Raw genomic sequence first — 27,725 nt, 5'->3', positions numbered from 1 at the left:
GTTTTAATGTCTATAGTTTTTAATTAACTTTGTTTTAGTTTAGTTGTAAGTTATTTTAGTACTTTTCAAAGTGTTTTTTATATTTGATTTGATTTGAGTTAATGTTTATTTGAAATAAAGAACACTTTTTATGGTTTTAGTTCGCACTGATAAGCCTGTGGTGTAAAGGAGGAACTCCAGCACATATCTGGTGGATCACATGAATGAGTGTGTTGTGTAACTGGTGAAAGGCGTCCATTCTCAGGACGAGTGTGTGGTGCGGTGTCTTACTGCTTCTTCATCAGGGTCTCTGGCGTCTGCAACAGGAACCGGCTGCTTCGGATGTCGAGGAAACATTAACAGACTTTTCAAGGACCATTTTTTTACGCAACTCAAGAGACACTCCCAGTAAGTTCTTTCATTTTTAAGCGTTCAAGACTAGCAGTTTTTGGTCAGTAGCACAACAGGATGAGCCAAGTCCAACTTTAAATGCAGATTTGAAATGTGTTTTCTATGTCCTGTGTTTCATCAGCTTGCAGAAAGTTTATTATAACTCAGTGGCCTAATGATCAGCTGGACGTTTAAAGCACACGAGACTGTGCCACTCCAAAGCAGAACGAGACAGAGAAGCATGAGACTGATGGTGTGATTTCCTGAAACTGGAGGAAAATGATTTCCTCACACTGATCACATGCTTTCAGATTTGCTTTAAGTATATTCTTAGTTTTCTTTTATTTTTTTACATCATTTTAGTGCGTTAGTCAATATAAAACTATTTTACAATTATGACTTTCGCTGTCAAAATTGTTTCTATACCAAACCTTTAATCGTATAATGGTTCTTTATTGGAATCTGTGGTTCCATGAAGAACCTTTAACATCCGTGGAACATTTTCCATTGCACAGAATTCTTTATATAAAAAAAAAAATGGTCGTTAAGTGTAGATTAATATAATGTTCTTCACGCTAAGGGAAATAAAGGTTCTTTTGAGAAGTTTTTTGGGGAAGCCAAAATGGTTTTTCTGTGCCATTGCTGTGAAAACCACTTTTTGTATCCTTTACATCTCACTACCGCATGATTACTATCAGTTAAATATCAAGATGAGGGGGGTGGGGTAAGATGTGCCACTCTTCATTATGTCATTAAGGCAAAGAGAAATCACATGAGGGTGAAGCTGATGCGCCTCATTATTTCAGCCTCAAACCTTCTAGCACATTCATCACATTTTTATTAATCAGATATATGTATCAAAATATTAATTTCTGATATTAATCAGAAATACAGATTTAATGAGGACATCAATGTACTGCTAGAATTTTAATTTTTCTCCAAAAAATGAACGAAAATAACATTTTCCTTTCATAACAAACTAAGGCAATACTGGAAACACAAATAAGGATTAACTTAGTTTAACACTAACTAACAGTGATCAAAACTTCTGCACAGTTTCAAACTAATGTTAATTTCAACATTTACGAATACATTTTTAAAATGCATAGTTGAGATCCTTTAACTGGTTCTGTCTCTAGTAGTGAATGTTTTTTTGAGCAGTAGGTGAAGCATATTCAGCAGGACCGAAGCACAACCAAAACTATGGGTGTTTCTCAATATGCGTTCTTCAGCGATCTTGCGTCCTTGTGTTCTCGTTTTACGTCATCATAACCGTCGAAGTTCAGACCCAATTCTCAAGAACGCAAGTACAGAGGACGCATGAAAGAACCCGGATGTGTTCTTGATACCGAGGATGCATCGAATGCAGACTTCAGCTAGTACTCGCCTGGTGTCCCAGAAGTCATTGCGGCCGGTTCCGAGTTCGTTCTTCCAAGGAAGCTTGGCAAGACCGGTCTCCACGAGAACACAAGTCCGTTCTCTGCGTTCTTGGAATTGAGAAACAGTGAATGTTCTTCAGCAAAATGCATGCAGTTTTGTTTTTAACCGCTAGAGGGTTAAAAGTTACACAGTGTGCCTTTAACATTGACAGATTAATAATTGGGTTACGCTCAAATCAAGGCTCTAGGAAATGTCGCTCCTGTTTGCGGCTCCTCAGGCTTTGTGAAGCTGGCGTAGTTCCTGATCTTTTTCTTTGAAAGCTTGTTTCTCCTGCCAGCGCTCCTTCGGTTCCTCTGAAGAAGTCTGGCCACGACTTCAAGTTTTCCAGTGAGATCAGTGTGACGGTGAGCTTTGGATTCAAACCCAGGAAAGGCTTTCAGATGGATGAGCCACTGAAGCACCTGAAACTGGCAGATCTCATCTCATCAGGGTTATTATAGTAAACTAAAAATATAGAAAGCATTTTTTTTTTACTTGAAATAAAATAAACTTTATCTGAAATAAAAATAAACATGTTTACAAAATTAAACATTAAACAAAATTTAATTTCAGCTAGTTGCACAGGCAAGATTTCTCATTTTCATTTAATTTAATGGCTCAGGCTGATGGGTCCTTAACTCATTTGGTAGTGATTGCATCATTATCTTCATGGCACAGCTGATTGGTTGTTGTTGGATCAGCGGCCAATGAGCCGCAGTTTAACATTCAAATACCGGTAGTGTTGCTGTTATCAGTCTGCAGCGCTTTCATAAACCCTCCTCTTCCCCAGCTCCACCTGTATATATCTTCCCCAGCTCCACCTGTATAGATCTTCCCCAGCTCCACCTGTATAGATCTTCCCCAGCTCCACCTGTATAGATCTTCCCCAGCTCCACCTGTATAGCTCTTCCCCAGCTCCACCTGTATAGATCTTCCCCAGCTCCACCTGTATAGATCTTCCCCAGCTCCACCTGTATAGATCTTCCCCAGCTCCACCTGTATAGATCTTCCCCAGCTCCACCTGTATAGATCTTCCCCAGCTCCACCTGTATAGATCTTCCCCAGCTCCACCTGTATAGATCTTCCCCAGCTCCACCTGTATAGCTCTTCCCCAGCTCCACCTGTATAGATCTTCCCCAGCTCCACCTGTATAGATCTTCCCCAGCTCCACCTGTATAGCTCTTCCCCAGCTCCACCTGTATAGCTCTTCCCCAGCTCCACCTGTATAGATCTTCCCCAGCTCCACCTGTATAGATCTTCCCCAGCTCCACCTGTATAGATCTTCCCCAGCTCCACCTGTATAGATCTTCCCCAGCTCCACCTGTATAGATCTTCCCCAGCTCCACCTGTATAGCTCTTCCCCAGCTCCACCTGTATATATCTTCCCCAGCTCCACCTGTATAGATCTTCCCCAGCTCCACCTGTATAGATCTTCCCCAGCTCCACCTGTATAGATCTTCCCCAGCTCCACCTGTATAGCTCTTCCCCAGCTCCACCTGTATAGATCTTCCCCAGCTCCACCTGTATAGATCTTCCCCAGCTCCACCTGTATAGATCTTCCCCAGCTCCACCTGTATAGATCTTCCCCAGCTCCACCTGTATAGATCTTCCCCAGCTCCACCTGTATAGATCTTCCCCAGCTCCACCTGTATAGATCTTCCCCAGCTCCACATGTATAGATCTTCCCCAGCTCCACCTGTATAGATCTTCCCCAGCTCCACCTGTATAGATCTTCCCCAGCTCCACCTGTATAGATCTTCCCCAGCTCCACCTGTATAGATCTTCCCCAGCTCCACCTGTATAGATCTTCCCCAGCTCCACCTGTATAGATCTTCCCCAGCTCCACCTGTATAGATCTTCCCCAGCTCCACCTGTATAGATCTTCCCCAGCTCCACCTGTATAGATCTTCCCCAGCTCCACCTGTATAGATCTTCCCCAGCTCCACCTGTATAGATCTTCCCCAGCTCCACCTGTATAGATCTTCCCCAGCTCCACCTGTATAGATCTTCCCCAGCTCCACCTGTATAGCTCTTCCCCAGCTCCACCTGTATAGCTCTTCCCCAGCTCCACCTGTATAGATCTTCCCCAGCTCCACCTGTATAGATCTTCCCCAGCTCCACCTGTATAGCTCTTCCCCAGCTCCACCTGTATAGCTCTTCCCCAGCTCCACCTGTATAGCTCTTCCCCAGCTCCACCTGTATAGCTCTTCCCCAGCTCCACCTGTATAGATCTTCCCCAGCTCCACCTGTATAGATCTTCCCCAGCTCCACCTGTATAGCTCTTCCCCAGCTCCACCTGTATAGCTCTTCCCCAGCTCCACCTGTATAGATCTTCCCCAGCTCCACCTGTATAGATCTTCCCCAGCTCCACCTGTATAGCTCTTCCCCAGCTCCACCTGTATAGATCTTCCCCAGCTCCACCTGTATAGATCTTCCCCAGCTCCACCTGTATAGCTCTTCCCCAGCTCCACCTGTATAGATCTTCCCCAGCTCCACCTGTATAGCTCTTCCCCAGCTCCACCTGTATAGATCTGCTACGGGGGTTTAATCATGTGTGTTACATGTGCAGCAGCAGAAGCTTGTCTTCCTTGCTCACAGCAGTGTCTGTGAATGTATTGGCCTTTAGAAAGTCTCTGTACTTGCTCTGCAGTGTAGCAGATCAATTCTGCCAAGACCAAATACAGTAACATTGCCATATTCATTACAATGCCAATCTCTATTACCATATCAATCTCTCAAGAGTTGTCATGGCAGAACTGTAGAAATATAAAAAATATAAAAAATTCAGTTTGAAATCTTGAGACTTTGAGATCCTTCTATATATTGTTTTGGTCATAGTTGTACTTTATTTTCTTGTCATAGTATTTTTTATTTTTTTATTTTTTTTACTTAGTCTTATGATGATGGGCGGATCTTGGGCTTTGTTGTAAATAGTTATACACATATAATGTTTAATAAATAATCACAAAAAATGACAAACACAACAAAATGACCCTAACCCAAAATGAAAACTGATATATTATGATAGAATCTCAGTGACAGTACAGTAACGCTGCATCTCTCTCTCCCATAATCGCTGCTCTCATTAGCACTGATTTCAGAGATGTATTAATATTCTGAAGGCAGGATTGTGTTTGCACTAATTAAAAGCACATTCTTTCTCAGGAGAACAGTGTTGCTTGGTGGAGATTATGGAGTGGCTTTGATAAATACATTTTTTTCTCCCTGCAGCTGAAGATGTCGTGTGGCTCGTGTTTCTGGGCCGTCGTTTGGCTGCTGGTGCTGCTGGTTCTGGGATGGCCCTTGAGCATTATGCTGGGGGGTCTTTACGGCCTCATCGCCCCGCTCACCGTGTGTGTCGGCCTGGACCGGCTGGCAGACCTGCTGATGGAGGGAGCGAACCTGGGCCGGAAGTGTGCTCAGAACATGAGGCACGGCAAACCACTGTGCTGAGACCACCAGAAGATTCCTCAGTTACACATCTTTTCATTTCAGCTGTATTAATCCATGAGATTTACTGTCATTTACTGTGCGCTTGGTTCTCTGTGTGACTGACTCATCCTCAAAGCCTTAGTGACACTTTCCTGCTTCCTCTCTGCATCTGTGGCTCTCAGGCCGTTTGAATATGAAAAATTAAAATATTCTGAGAGTATTCTGGTACTGATGTCTGAGTTCATGATGTTGATGAGTGAGTGTACTGCAATTACTTCTTTATTTTATTTTATTTTTCTGTGGCGGAAACAAGCTTCCATTCCATCACTGATTGTCAATATGTGGGACAAAACAAATATGGTGTAAATTTCAGGCCATGAAACTGTAGAAGCAGGACATCACTAGGCTTTTTTAGGCGGCTTTAAAGGGACGGTTCGGAGTAAAATCAACCTAGGGTCCTTTGCACCATGACCTCGAGCCAAACACCCCCCAGAAGCCTTCTTTCCCTTGGTCGAACATTATTAAAGTTAGAGCTTATTTAGAGATATCAGCCGGATGGCTTAGTGCAGCGCTAATGGATCCAAGGCTGTATCTGGTAAATTACCGCACTAATAATGCCCAGAATGGCACCAAACTTCTACAGTAGTACAAATAGGTTCTGTACTCATAAAACGAGGCATTGTAAAGTTTGTAAGTACATCAGGAGTTTATTTAAATAACACTTGCCTGACGGCTCATGCTACCACTAACCCGGGCGGCGACGTCACTTCCGTGATTTTGGAAAAGCACATAAAAGTCCTGGCAGAAAGCGATGCGTAAGGATGTAGTGTAACGACGAATGATAATTTTTTCCGAAGTGTTGACAGCTTAGTGTTAACTAATAATTGTTGCAAACTGGTATTACCAACAAAATATTAGTGCATTCCTGGAACTGGGTGTCGTTACACATACTTTTACGAGCTTTTCCCAAATAACGGAAGTGACCTCAACGTCCGGGTTAGCAGTAGCATTAGCCGTCAGGCAAGTGTTATTTAAATAAACTCCTGATGTACTTACAAACTTTCCAATGCCTCATTTTATGAGTACAGAACCTATTTGTACTATACTGTAGAAGTTTGGTATCATTCAGGCCATTTTTAGTGGGGTAATTTAAGCCATTCGGATTTGAATTTACTAAAACCTAAATAAATAAAACCGATTTGGGCAAATTTTGTTTGTGTAGGCCTGCTAAGTAATTTCGTGAGGTCAATTTGTAAAGAAAGACGTAAAAAGTAAGCGCCTGTGCACATACATATATATATATATATATATGTATATGTTTAGATATGTATATGTATAGATATATTTTGACTGCATTATTGACTGCAGAATATGATCAAGATTGCGTAGGTGGATGTGTTCAGGGAATATATGTTGTTAAAAGTATAACATTTAAAACCCCTTAAATAAACAAAACGACTCGAAAAAAGATCCGTTCATTTTGATGAACGAGATCGAACAAGAGAGTCAGTAAAATGATCCAAACAAAAGTAATCCAGGTAACAAACGGTTTCTCTCCGTGAGAAAAACAGAGAACACATAGGACAACTCCAGACAAAGAACATGAGAAACACTGGGGTATTTATACACACAAGGCGAGATTGGCAAACAAGACACACCTGGGAACAATCAGGAACTAATCAACAAGAAAAACTACAAAGGACTACAAAACATGGTGCAAACTAGGAAATAACATGACTGTCCACACATGACTGGGGAACACAGTCAGGAACCCCTTTAAAGAGCATTTCCAAACACAACACTGAATTCAATTTAATTCACATTTATTTGTAGAACGCTTTTTGCAATATTTATGCATTTTCTGTAAAGCTGCTTTGAAATGATGAGTCTACATTACAATACGATATATTGTTATGTATTTCAAAAATGTACATATACAAATCACACAGTTAGCAAACAATGTATTAAACAATGTAATAATTTAAGGTAGAAACAATGAGCTCATTAATGAATACATGTTTGTTAACAAATGATTATGACAGAAAAATGTAGCATTGGTGTATTCTGATTCAGAGTTGGCTTCATCTGAAGTCCTGTCAGGAGTTGGCGCTGTCTCTTCACAGGTGTTGGGCATCTGAAGTCTTCATAAGAGGCTGGATCCAAACTGGAGCTGACGTACTCTCTAGTTACCTCAGGATGGGCATACCAAGAAAAAACAGAAAAGCAAATGGAAAATAATTAGCGTAGCTGCTGTTCATCATGTCAAGTCGTCACCTTTATTTATATAGCGCTTTTTACAATACAGATTGTATTAAAGCAGCTTCATAGTAATAACATGAAAATAATACAACAGAGTTTGTTTCTAGAAGAAAAATTCTTCTTATGATGTAACAAGTACATCGGGCCACGGGTGTTATAGGAAGTGTTCCCACTTCCGGCTGACCTGATCTATGCAGCCAAATAATCATTTAACTGATTTGAATAATAGAAATGTATAATGTTCTATATGAATGCCAGGTAAAAGAGATGCATTTTTAGTCTAGATTTAAACTGACAGAGTGTTTCTGCTTTCCAGAGTTTTGGTGCTAAATAAGAAAAGGATCCACCACCAGCAGTCAATTTTGATATTCTAGATATTATCAACTGGCCAGAATTTTGAGATCGCAATAGACGTGAAGGACTATAATGCGTTGAGAGCTCGCTCAAGTACTGCGGAGCTAAACCATTTAGTGCTTTGTAAGTGATCAGCAATATTTTAAAATTGATGCGATGTTTAATAGGGAGCCAATGCAGTTTTGACAGAACTGGGCTAATATGGTCATACTTCCTGGTTCTGGTAAGAACTCGAGCTGCTGCGTTTTGAACTAGCTGTAGTGGCATGCGTCGCGTCTGAGCGCGTTGTTGTCTTTGGAGCTCCATCGATTGATTTATAATTCTTGTTTTCTCTTTAAACTCACTTACAACGAACATTTTCTACTTTTCCTCACCTCATAGTTATAACGCGGATTGTTGAGCAGACGCGTCTCAAGCCTTGTGATCCAACGCTGGATACTCTTATAGGTTACGTCCGTGGATCACGGCTGAACGCGTCTTCTCCGCACTCATTTAAGTTACAAACAAACATTTTTCACCTATCGTGCGTCTACTCTACACCCGTACCACTGAAAAGACGGATTATATCCAAGACTTAAGCCATAAATTAGTATTAATATTGATAGCACCACTGGTAGCGTCGTTGTAACTTACTGTCCATCTGTTAAAATGGCGAATATATCAAATGTAAGTAGTCTACCTTTTGGTGCAGGTGAGGACACATTTGAGCTGCACGCGGTGCAGTCTGAGCTGGAAGCTGTTGAGAAACAGATCCACGACCTTTTAGTAAGAAAAGCCGAGCTGATAGACCGGCGTTTGGCTCTCGAAACATCGCGCGCCGAGGCACACAAATCAGAGATTAATGTTACTAACCCGCTGACTCCGACCTCGTCTACTCCGTGCGTTCCTCAACATCGGTCCCGAACGTCGAGGTCGCGATCAGCCATGGTCTCGTTCACTCCGGCTCCAACATGCCATCACGAAGCCTGGATTTTTCCGCAGCGGAAGTCGCGAGTCAGGTCTAGACCAAGAAAACTCTCTCCGACCCTCCCGGTTTTCGAGATATCCACACAAAACCGCTTCTCCCCTCTTCGCGAAACAGAACGCGATGCTGTGATCATCGGCGATTCCATCGTTCGACACGTACACGTTACGTTAAATAAAAGTAAGGTGCATAGTCACTGCTTTCCTGGTGCTCGTGTTTCTGAAGTCGCTGCTCACGTTCCCGAGATTCTGAACGAGCGCGTCGGAACCGTTGTCCTGCACGCGGGAGGGGCCGACATCAGACTGCGCCAGACGGAAGTTCTGAAGAAAGACTTCAGGAATCTGATCGATACGGTACGCAGCACATCGCCTGATATAACGATTATTGTGTCAGGACCGCTTCCCACGTACCGACTAGGTCATGAAAAGTTTAGTAGATTATTTGCGCTTAATGAATGGTTAATGTCATGGTGCAATGAGCAGAAACTTCTCTTTGTAAATAATTGGAATCTGTTTTGGGAGCGTCCTAGGCTTTACCGTGCTGATGGCTTACACCCAAACAGATTCGGATCGGATCTTCTGTCAGATAACATCTCCAAAATGTTAAATACCTTTTGACTAGTAACCAAAAGTCCAAATCATAGTCTCTGCTGCACCAATTTAACTGATATAAATAGTGTAGAACATTGCATAGAAACTGTGTCTATTCCTCGTTTAGTGAGATCAAATCATAAATCTACTGCAGGATCTAGAAAAAAATCTAATTGTTATTAAACCAGAAAATGTTGCTATTGGTAATCAAAAACAATTTTTAAAGCTAGGTCTTCTAAACATTAGATCACTCACACATAAGGCAGTTATTGTAAATGAAATAGTCACAGATAATAGCTTCGATGTACTTTGCCTTACTGAAACCTGGCTTAAACCAAATGATTATTTTGGTTTAAATGAGTCTACTCCTCCTGGATACTTCTATAAGCATGAGCCCCGTCTGAATGGTCGTGGCGGCGGTGTTGCAACAATCTATAGAGATTTTCTCAATGATACTCAGAAAACGGGTTATAAGTTTATTTCATTTGAAGTACTTGTACTAAATGTTACGCTCTTAGATGATAGAAAAACATCCCTATTATCTCTAGCCTTGGCTACCGTATATAGACCGCCTGGGCCTTACGCTGATTTCCTAAAAGAGTTTGCAGATTTTCTCTCAGACCTATTAGTTAACTTCGATAAAGCATTAATTGTTGGAGACTTTAATATCCATGTAGATAATCAAAATGATGCGTTAGGGGCTGCGTTTACTGATTTATTAAACTCCTTTGGGGTCAAGCAAAACATTACCGGACCGACTCATCGATTTAATCATACACTCGATTTAATTATATCACATGGAACCGATCCAACCGATATAGATATCATTCCACAAAGTGACGATGTCACTGACCATTACATGGTAACTTGCATATTACGTACTCCTGTAATATATCATGCTGCGCCGCGTTATCGATTAGGCAGAACAATCCTTCCATCCACCATAGATAATTTTTCAAACAGCTTATCGGATCTGTCTCAGCTGCTCAGTGAACCCAAACAAACAGATGAACTTGAGGAATTAACTAGCACTATGAGCACCATTCTCTCTGGATCATTGGATATTGTTGCGCCCATTAGATTAAAAAAGGTCAGAGAGAAAAGTAAAGCACCATGGTACAACAGTACTACGCGTGTTCTAAAGAGAGAAACCCGTAATTTAGAGCGTAAATGGAAACAAACCAACTTAGAGGTCTTTAGAATCGCATGGAAAGACAGTATGTCACGTTATAAAAAGGCCCTAAAAGCGGCCAGGGCTGAGCATCTACGCAAACTAATAGAAAACAACCATAACAATCCTAAGTTCTTATTTAACACCGTGGCGAGACTAACAAATAAACAGATGTCTCCTGAACAAAGTATTCCATTACAGTTTAGTAGTAATGATTTCATGAAGTTCTTCACTGAGAAAATAGAAAACATCAGAACCACAATTGTAAACGTTCAATCCTCAATCGCGCCTTATAATTCAGCCTCAATTATCACGCCGCAAGAACAATTACAGTGCTTTTCAACTATAGAACAAAAAGAGTTAAATAAATTTATCATTTCCTCTAAAACAACAACATGTTTATTAGATCCCATACCAACTAAACTATTGAAAGAAGTGTTACCTGTAGTGGAAGAGCCTCTCCTCAATATTATTAACTCGTCTTTATCTTTAGGTCATGTTCCAAGAACATTTAAATTGGCAGTTATAAAACCTCTCATTAAGAAACCACAATTAGATCCGAATAATCTAGTAAATTATAGACCCATTTCAAATCTACCTTTTATGTCTAAAATACTAGAAAAAGTTGTGTCCGCTCAACTGGGCTCTTTCTTACAAGAAAATGACACCTATGAAAAGTTTCAGTCTGGATTCAGGCCGCATCATAGCACTGAAACTGCGCTCGTTAAAATCACAAATGATTTACTTTTAGCTTCTGACCAAGGCTGTATCTCAATATTAGTTTTACTTGATCTTAGTGCTGCGTTCGATACTATAGATCATACAATACTCTTAGATCGACTACAAAATTATACTGGTGTTCAAGGACAAGCATTAAGCTGGTTTAGATCGTATTTATCTGACCGCTACCATTTTGTTTATTTAAATGGAGAAAAATCTATCATAACTCCAGTAAACTATGGAGTGCCGCAGGGATCTGTGTTAGGCCCTCTATTATTCTCAATATATATGCTGCCACTTGGAAATATTATAAGGAAACATGGAATTAGTTTCCATTGTTATGCTGATGACACTCAAATCTATATTTCATCACGGCCAGATGAAAACGCTAAATTATCCAAATTGACAGAGTGTGTTAAAGATATAAAAGATTGGATGACGCATAATTTTCTTTTATTAAATCCAGACAAGACAGAGGTACTACTTATCGGTTCAAAAAACCACCCACAAAACCTCTCACAATACAACTTTAACATAGTAGGATGTCCTGTTACTTCATCCTCTACAGTAAAAGACCTGGGTGTTATATTAGACTGCAACCTGTCTTTTGAAAATCATATTTCATATGTTACAAGAACAGCCTTTTTCCACCTTAGAAACATTGCTAAGCTACGTAATATGCTATCAGTTTCTGACGCAGAAAAGTTAGTTCATGCATTCATGACCTCGAGACTAGATTACTGTAATGCGTTATTAGCCGGTTGTCCTGCATCCTTAATAAACAAGCTACAGTTAGTCCAAAATGCCGCCGCTAGAGTTCTAACTAGATCAAGAAAATATGATCATATAACACCGATTTTATCATCCCTACATTGGTTACCTATAAAGTCCCGTATTAATTACAAGGTATTGCTACTGACTTATAAAGCCCTAAACGGCTTAGCTCCAGTCTATTTAACCGATCTTCTATCGCCCTATAATCCATCGCGCTCTTTAAGATCACTAAATTCGAGGCTTTTGGTCATACCTAGGATATCCAGATCCACCAAAGGAGGGAGAGCATTTTCACATTTAGCACCAAAACTCTGGAATAGTCTTCCGGATACTGTTCGTTGCTCAGACTCACTCTCCCAGTTTAAAACTAGATTAAAGACGCATCTCTTCAGCCAGGCATTCATATAATACTTTTAATCCTACAGTTAAATCCGACCTCTAGTTCATAAACGCCAGAGGAGAACTGGCCCCCGACTGAGCCCGGGTTCTCCCAAGGTTTTTTTTTCTCCATTAGGTCACCTGATGGAGTTTTTCGGTTCCTTGCCACTGTTGCCTTTGGCTTGCTCAGTTGGGGATATTTGGGGATATTTAATTGAATTAATCAATCAACGATACTATTGATCAGCATTACCGAACGTAGACGTTCCACTAGAAACAAACATTGATGTATTGTTCTAATTTATTACTGTGAAGCTGCTTTGATACAACCTGTGTTGTGAAAAGCGCTATATAAATAAACTTGACTTGACTTGACTTGACTAGTTTGTTTATTAAGCGTGCAGGGCAACCACCCAGTAGAGCATTACAATAATCTAGCCTTGAGGTCATGAACGCATGAACTAATTGTTTCATTGAAAGCATATGTCGTAATTTAGATATATTTTTAAGATGGAAGAATGCAGTTTTACAGATGCTAGAAACGTGAGCACACGTTGGTATCAAAGAGCACACACACACACACACACACACACCCAGGTTCCTAACCGACGACGAAGACTTAACAGAGCAGCCATCAAGTGTTAGACAGTATTCAAGGTTATTACGTGAGGACGTTTTTTGTCCAATAATTAGAATCTCTGTTTTTTCATAATTAAGTAGTAGGAAATTACTAGTCATCCAGTTTTTTATATCAGAATTGGTAAGTTTCGTCTGGGCGTGAAGAAATATACAGCCGAGTATCATCGGCATAACAGTGAAAACTAATTCCATGCTTCCTAATGATATCTCCCAAGGGTAGATCACTAGGATGTTCGTAACATTAAGCATATAATCATGTGCATTTGATCTGATATAACTGTATAAGGTTATGAGATGCATAATGTGAATGCTTGACTAAAGAGATGTGTCTTTAATCTAGATTTAAACTGGGAGACTGAGTCTCGAACATTATCAAGAAGGCTATTCCAGAGTTAAGGAGCCAAATGTGAAAACGCTCTCCCTCCTTTAGTGGATTTAGATATCCTACCAGAAGCCCAGAGTTGTGTGACCTTAAAGAGCGTGATGAACTATAAAGCAAAAGAAGATCAGTTAAATACACAGGAGCTAAATCATTTATGGCCTTATAGGTCAGTAGCAATACTTTGTGATTGATACAGAACTTAATATGTAACTAGTGTAGAGATGATAAAATGGGTGTTATATGATCATATTTTCTTGACCTTGAACTCTAGCGGCGGCATTTTGGACTAATTGAGGATGAAGGATAACCAGATAGTAATGCATTACAGTAATCTAGTCTAGAGGTCATGAATGCATGAACTAACTTTTCTGCATCAGAAACTGATAGCATGTTACGTCAAGTCAAGTCATCTTCATTAATATAACGCTTTTAACAATGTAGATTGTTTCAAAGCAGGTTTACAGAGATAAACGTATAATTTAAGGTAACAGAGATTGTTTTGGTTTTATAGCGGTTCTTTAATAAAGTTATTTCCCAGCTAAAGTTAGTTTTGATTGATTCGCTTCCGTCACAACGATCATTTGTTATTAAATTAGGGGCCGCTAAGACGACACCATTCTCTCTACACAGACTTTAAACGCGAACCTGTGAGAAACGCTGATGGCGTTCACATAAGAATGGGTTCTATAGTTATGTGCGTTTGAAAATACGTGCGCAGGTTTGTAATTCCCTACAAGCCAAGCAAAGTACTTGTCTTTCCTTATAAATTTTGATAAACAAATTTTATTTTATTTTGTTGCTTCGGGGTAGGTACGCGAAACGAATTTTCCCGACAACGCCTTATCTGTAGAGTGGTAAAGGGATCTTCCATAAGGAGAGACTAGTTGGCACTTCAGCACTGCGTTGTCATCGGTCCAGGCGAAGGTTACGTAGCTTAGCATTGTTTTTGAGGTGCCAGAGAAGACAGGTCTGGTGGTCCACGGCAGAGCTGAAGAATGCCGAAGTGTAGCTGAGGACCACCACTGTGGAGCAGAAGACCACGAGGGCAGATCAGATGGGTCTGAAGGTCCCCACTGTGGATCAGGCAGAACTGAAGCAAGGAACACAAAGAGGTTCGTAAGGCTAGCCATGTCAGAACAGGCAGAAAGTTCAGCAATGGCCATATTCAGGAGTAATGTCTGTGGCAAGGCAATCAGAGTCTTTAATCTTGGCCTCCTTGGCCGAGACTCAGGAATTTAGAACGGTCTCTCTGTCCGAGATGAAACAGGCAGCCAGTTCAATACTGGCCTCCCTGGCCTCAGTGGTTTTGTAAGGGCCGTCAGGAAACACGGGGACGACCTCAGAGGTCGTATCAGGGCATAAACGGAAATTCGGGGACAACCTCTGTGGTCGTGTCGAGGGCAAACAGGAAGTTCATGGATGACCTCCGAGGCCGTATCGAGGGAGCTTGGATCGGCCACTGTCGCTGGGGACGGGTAGATCTGACGCTGGAGTGGAGTGGAGTTATGCTTAGAATCTTTAAAAAAAAGGCAGGTATGGAAGCTTTAGGGTTTTTAGGGGTTTGTTTATATAGACTTTCTATTTATTTCATAGTTGTTTTGTTGGCCTATGACCAGCAGATCAGACAATATTTAAAATGAGGGATAATCTTGCATTCATATATACATTCATATGAATGATGCATTCATATACATCATAGCAGGACTAAGACTCAATGAATTTCTAATAAATCTAAAATTACTTGAACTAAACCTTACTCGTTGGAATATTTTTTTCTTACATGTGTTCCAAAAGAAAGATTAGAGTCTATCCAAACACCCAGATATTTAAACTCTTGGACAATTTGTAACTTTTGCCCAGATTACACAATATCGGGCTCTGAAGTTCTACATGTCCGTTTTAAGGGAAAACATCCCAACAGTTTTATTAACATTTATCATAAGACATGATTGATATGACCATTTAGTAACATGACTCATTGCTCTGGTGAGTTTGGAAGCAACATTTTCACCAGAGCAACCATGCACATATATCACAGCATCATCTTCATATAGCTGGAACTCTATCAGGACAAACTGAGGAAAAACACTGATGTACAAACTAAATAACAATGGTCCAAGTATAGATCCCTGTGGAACACCAGTAGTAGTGTCAGAAACAGAGGAATTGTGTTAAATTAAATTTCACATATACCACCCCTGTCCAAAGATCCCTCGTTTGAGTTTGATACTAAAATTCTGAGAATAATTAAAGACCAGATAACTTTGAATACACGTTCCACTGACGTTACTGGAAAAACATTTGCTCATACGTTTCAGAGAACCTTGGCAGAATGTTAGATAAGCATCCAACTAAAACATTTCAGAATTGTTTTTTCCATGAACACTGTATAAATAATGTTCGTGTGCTACATTTTGAGAACATTTATTAAGGTTTAGATAACTTTGAACGAACATTCAATTAAGGTTACTGGAAGAACGTTCGTTCATAACGTTAAGAGAACCTTGCCAGAACGTTAGCCAAAGTTCTAAAAATGTTCCCTGTTAGCTGGGTACGTAGTTCATCCATTTTTGTTTCTTTTGTTGGTGTTGATGTATGGGGAGTTTAATTTCTTTGTTTGGATAAAAACAATAAATATAAGACATGTGCGTTTAGCCAACCTTGACCAAAAATAACATACTTTGAACATTACCTGAGGCTGAGCTGTTCTGCCCAATGAGTGAAGAGTTTCGGAAAAGTGAGAAATTGGTCAGCAAGTTATTGTGGATTTTTTTTCTTTTTTCTTTTATTTAAACCTCCTCACATGTAAAATTAAAGTTAATCCCTTATTGAGATTTAAATCAAATGTATGAAGTTATGGAGCAACAGGATTAAAATTAATCTATCTTAAATAATTTAAAACCAGGGATCCAAATGATGGTTTAAATGTAAGCCTGATTATGTATAAACCAGGCTTAATGTTTAAAACAACAGGGTTATTATATAAACCTTGATTTAATCTAGATTTAAACTTAATCCTTATTGGTGCAACCCACCCTAACATTCACATTATTCACATAGTTAAACTGATTCAAAGAAACTGATTTCCAGCTCCATCTTCTGCAGGGCTGTTATCATTAACTTAAACTGACACTATAACAAATGTGGTACTTGAAATAAAATAAATATTAACTGAAAATGAGATATAAAATCAATTATCAGAGCCTGTGTGATTTTATTGAATTCATAACAGGAAAGAGCAATCTGGAAAGAGGATCTTCAGGATGAAGACTGACTTTAATACTGCCTGATTTTAATAAGGATTCAGTAAATATCTGATGACAATGATTCAAGCTGTGAAACCTTGTAGAAAGAGAGAAAAACAGTGCATTAATTTTATTTACATTTGTTTTTTCTTGTACAGTTCACTGTTTTTGAAGTATTGAGTGATGTTGTGATGTTTTCGGAGGGCTCATTCTAGTGATCCTCTCTGATGAATATTAAAGTGGAAATGTTGCTATTTTAAAAACGAATGTCAGGTGATGGGACATGTTTTGTCTGAAGGATCAGAGCTGTCTTTCGTCTCGAGGTGCAGTATGTGAGAGGGAATCTGAGATTCTGCTGAGTTTGAATGGAGGCAGTAACTGGAGACTGGACTGTGGTGTCGTGTAAGTGGGACTTCCGTGAGGAACTGCAAAGCCATGCAGAGAAACATGAGAAGCTTCAGAGAGACAGCAGGTCATTCAGTGCTGCCCTCTGTAGGAGGAGGACGACACATCTATCTATCTATCTATCTATCTATCTATCTATCTATCTATCTATCTATCTATCTATCTATCTATCTATCTATCTATCTATCTATCTATCTATCTATCTATCTATCTATCTATCTATCTGTCTGTCTGTCTGTCTGTCTGTCTATCTATCTATCTATCTATCTATCTATCTATCTATCTATCTATCTATCTATCTATCTATCTATCTATCTGTCTATCTATCTGTCTATCTGTCTGTCTGTCTGTCTGTCTGTCTGTCTATCTATCTGTTCATAAACCATGAATAAAAACCTATTTTTAAAGATTAATAATGTGTTGACCGCTCAAGACCCACTTTACACGGCCTGTCCTCAACCTCTCTCTCCCTCAGTGTCTTTTTCTCTCTCTCTCTTTCTCCCTCTCTCTCTCTCTCCCTCCCAGCCGTCCTGAGGGGAACCTTCACCAGCCAAAATTGCCTGGTTTTAATTTGGAGTTTGGTGTGTACACACAGGGCATCTCTCAGCATGTGGCGGAGGAGCGCGTTTGACAGCCGCTGTGGTTGGACTCGGGCTGTAAATATTTCATTTGTGTGCGAGATCAAGAATGGAAAAAGGCCTGAATGCCTCGCTGTGCTTCTGCCATATGTGAGGAAATCTGAGCATCTGATGAACCCCACACTGCGTTTCTCATTTAACCCTGGCACACACAGAACAGCCCTCTTCAGTGTGTGTGTGTGTGTGTGTGTGTGCATGGATTCTCATATCCATTCTCTTAAACATGTCTTAAAAATCAATATTTGAAACTTTATTACTGCATTTGTATTATTCAGCAGTGCATTTTGGTGTATTTATTGTATGTTGTACTACATTGACATATGAGCAAAGCACATCTGTACATGAACAGTCCAGTCAATGTCAGCATTAAGCTCTGAACACCTGATAAAAAATTGAGGGAAAATCAATGTAATATATATTTTTGTTAGTAGCATATTGATCTAGTTTGTGAGGATTTTTTTATGCGCAGTCAGATGACAGATTCGTGAAGTGAGCGGCCTGTTCTCTCTCTTGCTGAGCTGTTCATCTCTCCTTCTTCCTGATGACAGAATGGGACTGGTATTGAAGCCTGACATTTTTATTTTAGTAAGGAAGAATTTAACCTCAAGTCTGAGCTCGTCTGGCAACATTGCTGGCTTTGTACATTCATTTTCTTTATGCATCCGCATTATTGACACTGACCATGTATAGCTCCATTACAAATAACTGCGTTTCATTGAGTTTTAATATAATTTAACATAAACATCAGTAGAGTGACCTTGACCCTGTTTGAGTGCTCCTACATGTCAACTACTGAGTTAAATAAACCTGTTTGGTGTCATGTGTACCACAGACTTCACTTGAACCTGGTTCACTGAGGCCAGCGTAACATGAGGTCTGCGTAATCTTTCCTAATCACTCAATGAGTTCATTAAATATTACATTTCAGTGGAAGGTCATTCTCCATCTCGAAAGCCACAGATGCAAACTTTGATCAAACCTTTTTAGCAGATGCTATCACCAAGATTACTGTATAAAATTTGTATTTATATATTTTCGATTAATCAAATAACTTTTAACTAACCCCAGATAATTAAATTAGCAGATATACTGTCTTCAGAAAGTATCATATCAAAGCAAGTGGCATTCATTTGACAGATCTCAAGCATTCTTTCCAGGCTTGATATAGGTTTTTGGATAACACTTTAGTTTAGAGTTCAATTCTCCCTATTAACTAGTTGCATATTCTACTAGGATATAGGCTGTTTATTATTACAGTAACACTTTACAATAAGGTTCATTAGTTAGTGTTAACTAACATGAACTAACAATGAGCAATACATTTGTTACAGTATTTATTGATCTTTGTTTGTTCATGTTAGTTCACAGTGCATTAACTAATGTTAACAAATACAACCTTTGATTTTATTAACAGATTAGTAAATATTAATATTAACTAAGATTAATAAATGCTGAAGAAGTATTGTTCATAGTTCGTGTTAACTAATGAACCTTATTGTAAAGTGTTACCATTATTACATATAAAGCACATCGTAATGCCTTATTCTGCATGACTATATTCTACATCCCTTAATCCTTCCCAATGCCTAAACTTAACAACTACCTTACTAACTATTAATAAGCAGCAATTAGGAGTTAATTGAGTCACAAGTCATAGTTAATAGTTAGTTAATTGTGAGAATTGGACCCTAATTTAAAGTGTAACCAGGTTTGATCTTATTTAGTTTAGCTTTTTGTCGTTTGTTAGAGATAAAAAACAGAAAATAGCGTTATTTTTTATCAAAGTGAACAAACACTTTTTGGGGCCACTGTAGCCTCTTAAAATAGTCAAATTGCAAGGAAGCTGGTTTGGCGGAACTGCGCATGTCTACGGGCGTTCGGTGGGCGGGGCCAAAGGTGTCTTTACTTAAACCGAGAATCAGCTGACACTTTCACCTCACTGTATCCAGAGCACGAGCAATGCTTCATGTGAACAGGGCGGAGCTGAAGGTCCTCACTGTACTCAAGGACATTTGCTCTCCAACAGCTGTGTCGTCTTTCAAAATACACAGCAACAAGTAGGCTATATGAGACTTAAGCCCCCCAAATAATAAAAAAAGGAGCTCTCCCCATCATGACAGAGTGCAGAGTTCACCATCACCGGACCGAATCCTGCTTCATTCCCTGCTAATGAACATCACACATATGAAATCCGCAGCTCGAGATAAAGCCCATATGACGCAGCAGGGCTCTCCACGGCACTGATGCCATATTAAACCCGCCGCCCTCCACCCACACCATCAATCTGATGTGGAGATCGAAGATAGGAGGGCTCACATGACTCCACTCCAGACTGGAAGGCGAGGAGAAGTGTGGCATCTTCCAGCATCAGCACTGCCACAGCTGGCGCAGCTCATCCATGCGTTCTCCCGATAACCGCGCACAATAGGAGGAAATATCCACGCTTTTCCCTGGATTTGGATCAGAGTCTGCGGATGAGCAGCGATGGGGGAATGGACCATACTAGAGAGGCTCTTGGAGGCTGCTGTCCAGCAGCACTCCACTATGATCGGGAGGTAAGGGCTAATGTCAGTGTATCTGTGGGGTTGACGCCGAGATTTCATGTTTGGAGGAAAAAATGACGTTTTTTATACGTGCAAACGGGCGTAATCGCCTGTTTCGCTGATAAAATACAGTATTAAATAAGATGAGAAACAAACAAATATTTGCGTAATATGGAAAAGCAAGTGAATCCAATCGACTGGTTTCAGCACTGGACAGCTCCTTTAGTTTCAACGACACTGAACCGGGATTAAATCCACACCGTTATATTGCTTTTATTATGTGTTTTTGCTTCGTTTAAAGCCATGTCTGACCGAAATGTGGTGCTTATTGCCAGGTGTGCACAAACAAGGCGTCACCGCTGATTTCTCTTATTACAATACCGTTGAAAATCAAATCAAATGAAACGCATGTGTAAAATATCCCCTTATTGAACGACAGTGAAATGTAGCAGAATGCATCATTCCGTGGTTGTGAACGCGCCTCTCTTAATAGTACCCACACTGATTAGTAGATAGATTAATTAATTCATAATAGATGGCTTTGTTTAAAGCCACCTTTTTGCCAACTCATTAATATAGGCTACAGTAAATGAAGGGAAACATATGTGCATAATGCAATATGCAAATTATAAAGGAACATTTTTGAACTGACACTAAAATAAAAAAGAGAATGCACCACATTTCCAGCACCCTTTACTTCAGTGAACCTGTTTATTTGTGCCGATTTTGGGTGGTGTGATGTTCTGTGCCCAGATTCCCCAAAATTCACGATCAAAGTGACACCTGCATGATCCGTATGCTGCATATATGATGCTCCAGTGAAGGTTGATGCTGGAATAAAGCGCTGAGGTTTCAGCTCCCTACAGCTCAAGCGCTCATATGTATTGACACATTTATGTTTCTGTGTGCTTGTTCTTTAGGATCCTACTAACTGTGGTGGTGATCTTCCGGATCCTAATCGTAGCTATAGTGGGAGAGACAGTGTACGACGACGAGCAAACCATGTTCGTATGTAACGCCTTACAGCCGGGCTGCAACCAGGCGTGTTACGACAAAGCGTTCCCTATATCGCACATCAGATATTGGGTCTTTCAGATCATAATGGTCTGCACGCCGAGCCTGTGCTTCATCACGTACTCGGTCCACCAGTCGGCCAAGCAAAAGGAGCGACGCTATTCCACCGCCACCGTCTTCCTCACGCTGGATAACAAGGAGCAGGATTCCCTGAAACGAGAGGAGGCCAAGAACCAAAAGATCAAGAACACCATCGTGAACGGAGTACTTCAGAACTCGGAGAACTCCACCAAGGACCCCGAGCCCGACTGCATGGAGGAGAAGGAGCTGACCAGTTCGGGCAAGAAACCGGGCAAGTCCAAAATGAGGCGTCAGGAGGGCATCTCGAGGTTTTACATCATCCAGGTGGTGTTCAGAAACGCTCTGGAAATCGGCTTCCTGGTGGGCCAGTATTTCTTGTACGGATTCAACGTGCCGGCCGTGTACGAGTGCGATCGGTACCCGTGCATCAAGGAGGTGGAGTGTTACGTGTCCAGGCCCACGGAGAAAACCGTGTTCCTCGTCTTCATGTTCGCGGTCAGCGGCTTTTGCGTGGTTCTCAATCTGGCCGAGCTCAATCACTTGGGCTGGAGGAAGATCAAAACGGCCGTGAGGGGCGTGAGGGCCCGCAGAAAGTCCATCTACGAGATCCGGAACAAGGATTTGCCCCGGATGAGTATGCCCAACTTCGGCCGCACTCAGTCCAGTGACTCCGCCTACGTTTAAGCGCGCGAACGAGAAACCCAAGCCTGCGCGCCGCGAGATCGAGAGCGTGGACGAGTGCCGTCGTCGCCACGTAAGGTTCATGAATTGCAAGAACACGGGGTAGGACTTTTTTGTTACTGTTTTAAAGACTTCCTTGACAACTGTGGACGACAAACACGTTTGTAAAGCAGTTCACTACTGTACAATGCAACTTTTTAGCAACGTTTGTACTCTGAGACGTACACAAAGAGCAAACACTGATAGCTGACTGCGTATTGCCTCTCTGTAAGCTGCGGCGACACTTCACATGGCGCTGTCCGTGTCGCGCGCAATGCATGCTATACGATTCCTAACAATAAACCACGAGCAACGACTGATGCGACGTGGACACTGACATGTGAAGTGTGGCCGAAGAAGCTGCTCTACTGTACTTGAAGGGAGTAAATACGTCTTGCACTAAAAAGTTAGCGTGATGCTGACATACTATCACATCGGGAGAGTCTTGACACACCGTTCATATATCAAACGCTATGATTTCTTTCTTTTTGGTTGCCTGTACTGCACCATTGACCTTAACGTAGACCTTAATGTGATTAACTCCATTGCAGATTTGCTGTGTGTGTGCGTGTGTGTGTGTGTGTGTGTGTGTGTGTGTGCGTGAGCAGGTGTGAATCTGATGCAAATGCTTAACGTCTGTGATCTCCTTAATTTCAACACCAAAGCGCCCTCTGCTTTCATTGGTGACGTGTTTTTTCGCGCTTAAGTGTAATCAAGTGCCATACTTGTATATAAATATATGCATATATACATATAAAATCTATTCTGAAGAATATAACCATATCCATAAAGCAGATTTATTGCTTGAATTATGCTTACTGCGTCCAGACTTGCTTTAGCTGTATTCGTTGTAAATGAACTGAAAATAGAGTAATGCATTCTTCCTTCTCTATCGTTTGGGAGCCGGCCGGATGGGAATAAAGCGCCGACCTGTTCCTACACGGGACGCTCCTCAGCAGTGTTCTCTGCTCTGGTGCTGGTTTTTCACCGAACAGTTCCAGCGATATTTGAATGGACAGTTTTTTGGGATTGGGATTGGGATTGACGTAGCATTGGAAAGCCCACGCCTGCTGAATCTCTTCCACCCTCCGTGACAACGCGAGCGTGTGCTTTCCCTGGGAACTGCTTCAAGGCCTTGTTCAGAAACAAAATCCGGTGCAATACTTTAAGATGTCATTTTCTTTCTCCTGTTTCCATTTGAATGATTCCTTATGATTATGCCACCATATATTTATGACGAGCAAAATGCGTGCACAGAGAGGAGACCGTTCTCTGCATTTCTGAGCTTGAAGGGAAAGCATTGCATGTTTTAAGAACTTATATTCAAAAGAATCTGGACAATTTGAGCTCGGGGATGAAATCTATGCGGCGTTTGCTGGAGTATTGATACGCGCCGATGCCTCCCGACGCTTGAGAACTGACACGAGTCTGGAAGGTCGCCGAGGACAAAGGACAGTTTCGGGAGGACGGCCATTTCGGTGTCGTGCGGTGCAATCTTCCCTTTTCTCTCAGTTAGCCCTCTCTCCTCTTGGATAAGCATTCCAGGACTCCTCTGAGATTTGTACAACTTTGTGGAGAAACGAAAGACCGGACTGTGCTGGACCTGAAAGAGCAAAGCTTTAATAAAACATGAACTGGTATCTCTCTTGCCTTATATGTACTGCAGTCTCCCTCCCTCCCCATCTCTCATCCCCCCCGTGCATTTTCTGCAAGAGCCGACGTGGTGTTTTTACAGCTCCTCCTAAATGACAAAATGATTGGGTTATGTATGAATGTAATTCTGCATGCTGTGATGTGTCATACATCATGAGGCTCGGTCGACCGACAGACAGAAGGACACTTGAGATGCACTGCGCACGCTGAGATCTGCTGCCTTTTGCTGAGTTACAACCAACAAAAAAATGTCTTGTTCATTTATCAGGCCTGAGATGACTGACAAAAAAAAACAACAAAAAAAAAAACCTTAGCATGGGATGCCATTACTTCAGGTACACAAACCAAGAGAAATCCAGCAGTTTGTAAGGGTGTTATTTGGATTCTTCTTTTTTTTTAGGAGCCGTCGTCTGAACGATTCTCCCTGGAGCTTTCGCCACCCGAAAGCCGACGACGCTACGAGCGTGTAATGTCACATATAAAGTCTCATTGTAATTTTATCTTGGTCGATTTGCATATTGATAAAAAGGGCCTTGCATGCAGTGAACGCTGAAAACGCCAGGCTGTTCCGTTCTAAGCCTCCAGTCCTTGTGGTTTTGAGGATGTGTAAAACTGAATGAAATGAAGATGGATGATATACTGTGAATTAAATCCACTTCTTTACAAAGATGGTGATATAAATAATGGGCCTGATCTTTTGTTTTCTTGCCGCACACACACCCACACACGCACACACACACACACACACACACACACACACACTGAAGCCGCCCCTCTGAGATCTCACTGAACTGCAGTGTCCTGGAAGGGCTGCGCAGAAACTCTGCAATGCACAACTGCTCTCACCTGCACATCTCTGAACACGGCCATGGGGAATCTCTTCCGTGTGTGTGTGTGCGTGTGTGTGCGTGTGTGTGTGGATACAGAAGAGTAGCACAACTGTCAAAAAAATGATCTTATCTAACGACTGTTAAATGGGGCGATGGGGTCCATATATCAGAAGTGTATAATAGTGTTTGTCATTAAAGTATTGTGTAATTCATTTGATGTTGATAGATTTCTAAAGTAAACACAAAGAGCTATCAATAAAAACAAATTTATCATTTAAAATACATGACCGTCATTCGTTAATTAATGAAAAACATTTTCTGTTTTTGTGATTATCATTGGGACAAGTACAATGCACGACTAGTATTTTTACTAGCATTTTATTTCCTGCACATCTGCATTTCTCTGTTGATTATGAGAGATTATGAATTCATTTTGCATGTATAAACACAAACTGCAGTTATTGTACATTATAACATGAACATGTAATCAAATATTACAATGTACTTTTGTTTATGTTCCTTCTTAAATGTTATTGTTATTATTTAAACTTTTCCTCCCACACTTAAAAATAAAGTTTATTTATTGGCAACAATGGTTCAATGAAGAACCTTTAATATTTATGGAACCTTTAAAATGGACAAAAGATTCTGTACAGCAGAAAAAGGTTCTTTAGATCATTAAAATATTCTTCACACTATCTATAAAAACAAAGGTTCCGAAATGGGTTTTTCATAGTGATGCCATTAGAAGAACCATTTTTGGTTCCCCAACGAACCGTTCTTAAAGAAACATTTTTTCTTAGTGTGAAGAACACTTTAAAAATCTAAAGAACCTTTTTCTGCAATAAAGAACCATTTGTGCAATAAAAGGTTCCATGGATGTTAAAGGTTCTTCATGGAACCGTTGATCCAGATAAAGAACTTTTATTTTTAAGAGTTAAAGAGTTAAGAACTGAAGGGATCTTTAAGGGACCGAAAGTGGTTCTTCTGTGGCATGCCTGTGAACAAAACCCTTTTGGAACCTTTCCATTGCTCAAATTCTGTAGATTTTTTCACTACTAAGAAAAAAAAAAATTTCTTTTAAGAACTAATCACTGAAAAGTTCTTTTGGAAATGGAAAATTGCAGTTCTTCTGTGGCATTGCCCCGAAATGGAACCACTGGCATCACCGGAACCTTTATTTGTAAGAGTGCACTCACTGGTTTTAATGGGAAAAGGTTTTGTAAAAATACCCGGAAATGACTGACACATAGTATGATAGCTCTATAATCCAAATAAGCCAAAGGCCACAAAATATATACAACACAAAGCTGTTTAGTTGATGTTTTATCCTTGTCAGAACACGATGAACACACAGTTTCATTATGAATCAGTCCTGGATCAGAGCGTCATGGCTTAACCTGGCCACATGTGACTCTAGTGCGATGAAAGCAATTATTATGAGAGCTTACACACACACACACACACACACACACACAGTGAAAACTGTAGGTTATTTATAGGTTAGCAGCAGATCTATGGACTGTTGTGGTTCTTTATTGCTAAAGCAGAGCGGTATCTTCATCTGAGGAATGAAATCCCATAATGCACATAATGACTGCTAAAAGATGCACACTAATGCTGTAATTAACACGTAATACTGGGAATTAAGCTGATTCCTATTAGAGTTTCTTATTAAAGACAAATGAATTGACAAATCAATAAATTCCTTTGATGTTATATGTAATTTGTTGTCCACCAGAGCAATCTCTCTCTCTCTCTCTCTCTCTCTCTCTCTCTCTCTCTCTATTATCCCTGCTGACAGGTGAGGTAGCAGCCCTCGTAGCCAGACCAATTGTTCCTGATAAATGTATACGATACGCACCATTTGCCAGCCAATAAAATTCACTGGATGACCAACCCTAATCACTAAAAAAGCTGTTCTCTGTCTAACAAGATTAGAGCCGGCCAAACAGCCTGAGCATGTGGAAAAAAAGAAAGTGCTAATGGCAAATGGAAAAGAAAATGGCTAAAGATGTAAAGAAATAAGAAGTATAAGAGTTTATGTTGTGCCGCACCCGAGAGAAGACGCCTGGTATTTTGTCATCTTTATGATTGGTTAAGAGTGGCATTTGTGATAAAAGTCTGTTTTGGTGTGGATTAGAGGCTGGGTTGGTTGGTTCATTTATGGTTCATTATATGCTGTCACAAAAATGCAACATGAATGTTTGTCCTGTTGACCTCGAGACATTAAAAGACTACAAATTGTAGTGGTTGTAAACTTTTAATGTCAAAATATGATGCCCCTAAAAACCACTGGCTGTCATCTGTAATAATGTCGAGAGAGATATTTAAATAAATTAATGTAAGTTAGTTATATGAACAGGGTGGAGAACTGTACGAAAAACAGTATGAACTGTCAGAGATATCTCAGCTAAACTAAATAGTTATTGTTATACAACAGTTCATTCTGGTTCTCGAATCTGATTGGCCGAGAGCCTTTTCCAGCCATGCGACATTCTACTAATATGACACAGAAACCGTGTCATATTTATTTTTATATAAATAAAAAACTTTTATATGTCAACCTGCATATGCAATGGACATTGATTATGCTCATATTCGGTAGCTCGTTTAAAGGCATATTGAGTAAAGCGTCGCATGTACAGAAGACTTGAACCAGAAGCGATTCAACCTGTTTTACAGAGAACAACACTTTGTTGCGCATAACCCGTATTGCATACAGAGGCTCTGTCTGAAGCAATGGCACAGTTTTCAACCTTCAATGGTTTTTTGAGATTAACATCTATTCTATACAGTCAAATCAAAATTTATTCAGACACCTTCAACATTTCTCACATTATCACAGTTTATTCGTTATAGTGCAGAAAATGGTAATAAAATATGAGCAGAACTCAGTTATCAAATCACAGATTTGACAGATGAATTATGTTGAATATCTGTCAGCTGTTAAATTTAACTACACAATTAGATAATACCAGTTTAGCTCAACCAATGACCAAGCAATGCTTCATTGTGTTCAGTCTGTGTGTAAAAAGGTCGCATTAGCAATTAAAGGAAAAACACTTAAGAAAACATGATCAGGTCAAAGTGTCTGAATAATTTGTGGTCCCAAATTTGTATAAATGTTACTGGTAGTCACTGT

General features: G+C 40.4%; 1 protein-coding gene across 1 annotated transcript; it reads left to right on the top strand.

Annotated features, from left to right (window-relative positions):
- Window positions 1-20,223: 20,223 nt before the first annotated feature.
- Window positions 20,224-22,061, top strand: LOC308707610 (gap junction delta-2 protein; the record flags this gene model as incomplete). Its single annotated transcript, XM_081394209.1, has 2 exons — window positions 20,224-20,294; window positions 21,203-22,061. 2 exons carry the CDS (start codon window positions 20,224-20,226, stop codon window positions 22,059-22,061), a joined length of 930 nt encoding a protein of 309 aa, XP_081250335.1.
- Between the last annotated feature and the right edge of the window lie 5,664 nt (window positions 22,062-27,725).

The sequence above is a fragment of the Scardinius erythrophthalmus genome, assembly GCF_964197995.2.
Source record: "Scardinius erythrophthalmus genome assembly, chromosome: 19".
NCBI lineage: Eukaryota > Metazoa > Chordata > Actinopteri > Cypriniformes > Leuciscidae > Scardinius > Scardinius erythrophthalmus.
This window is presented reverse-complemented; position numbering and strand designations above follow the sequence as displayed.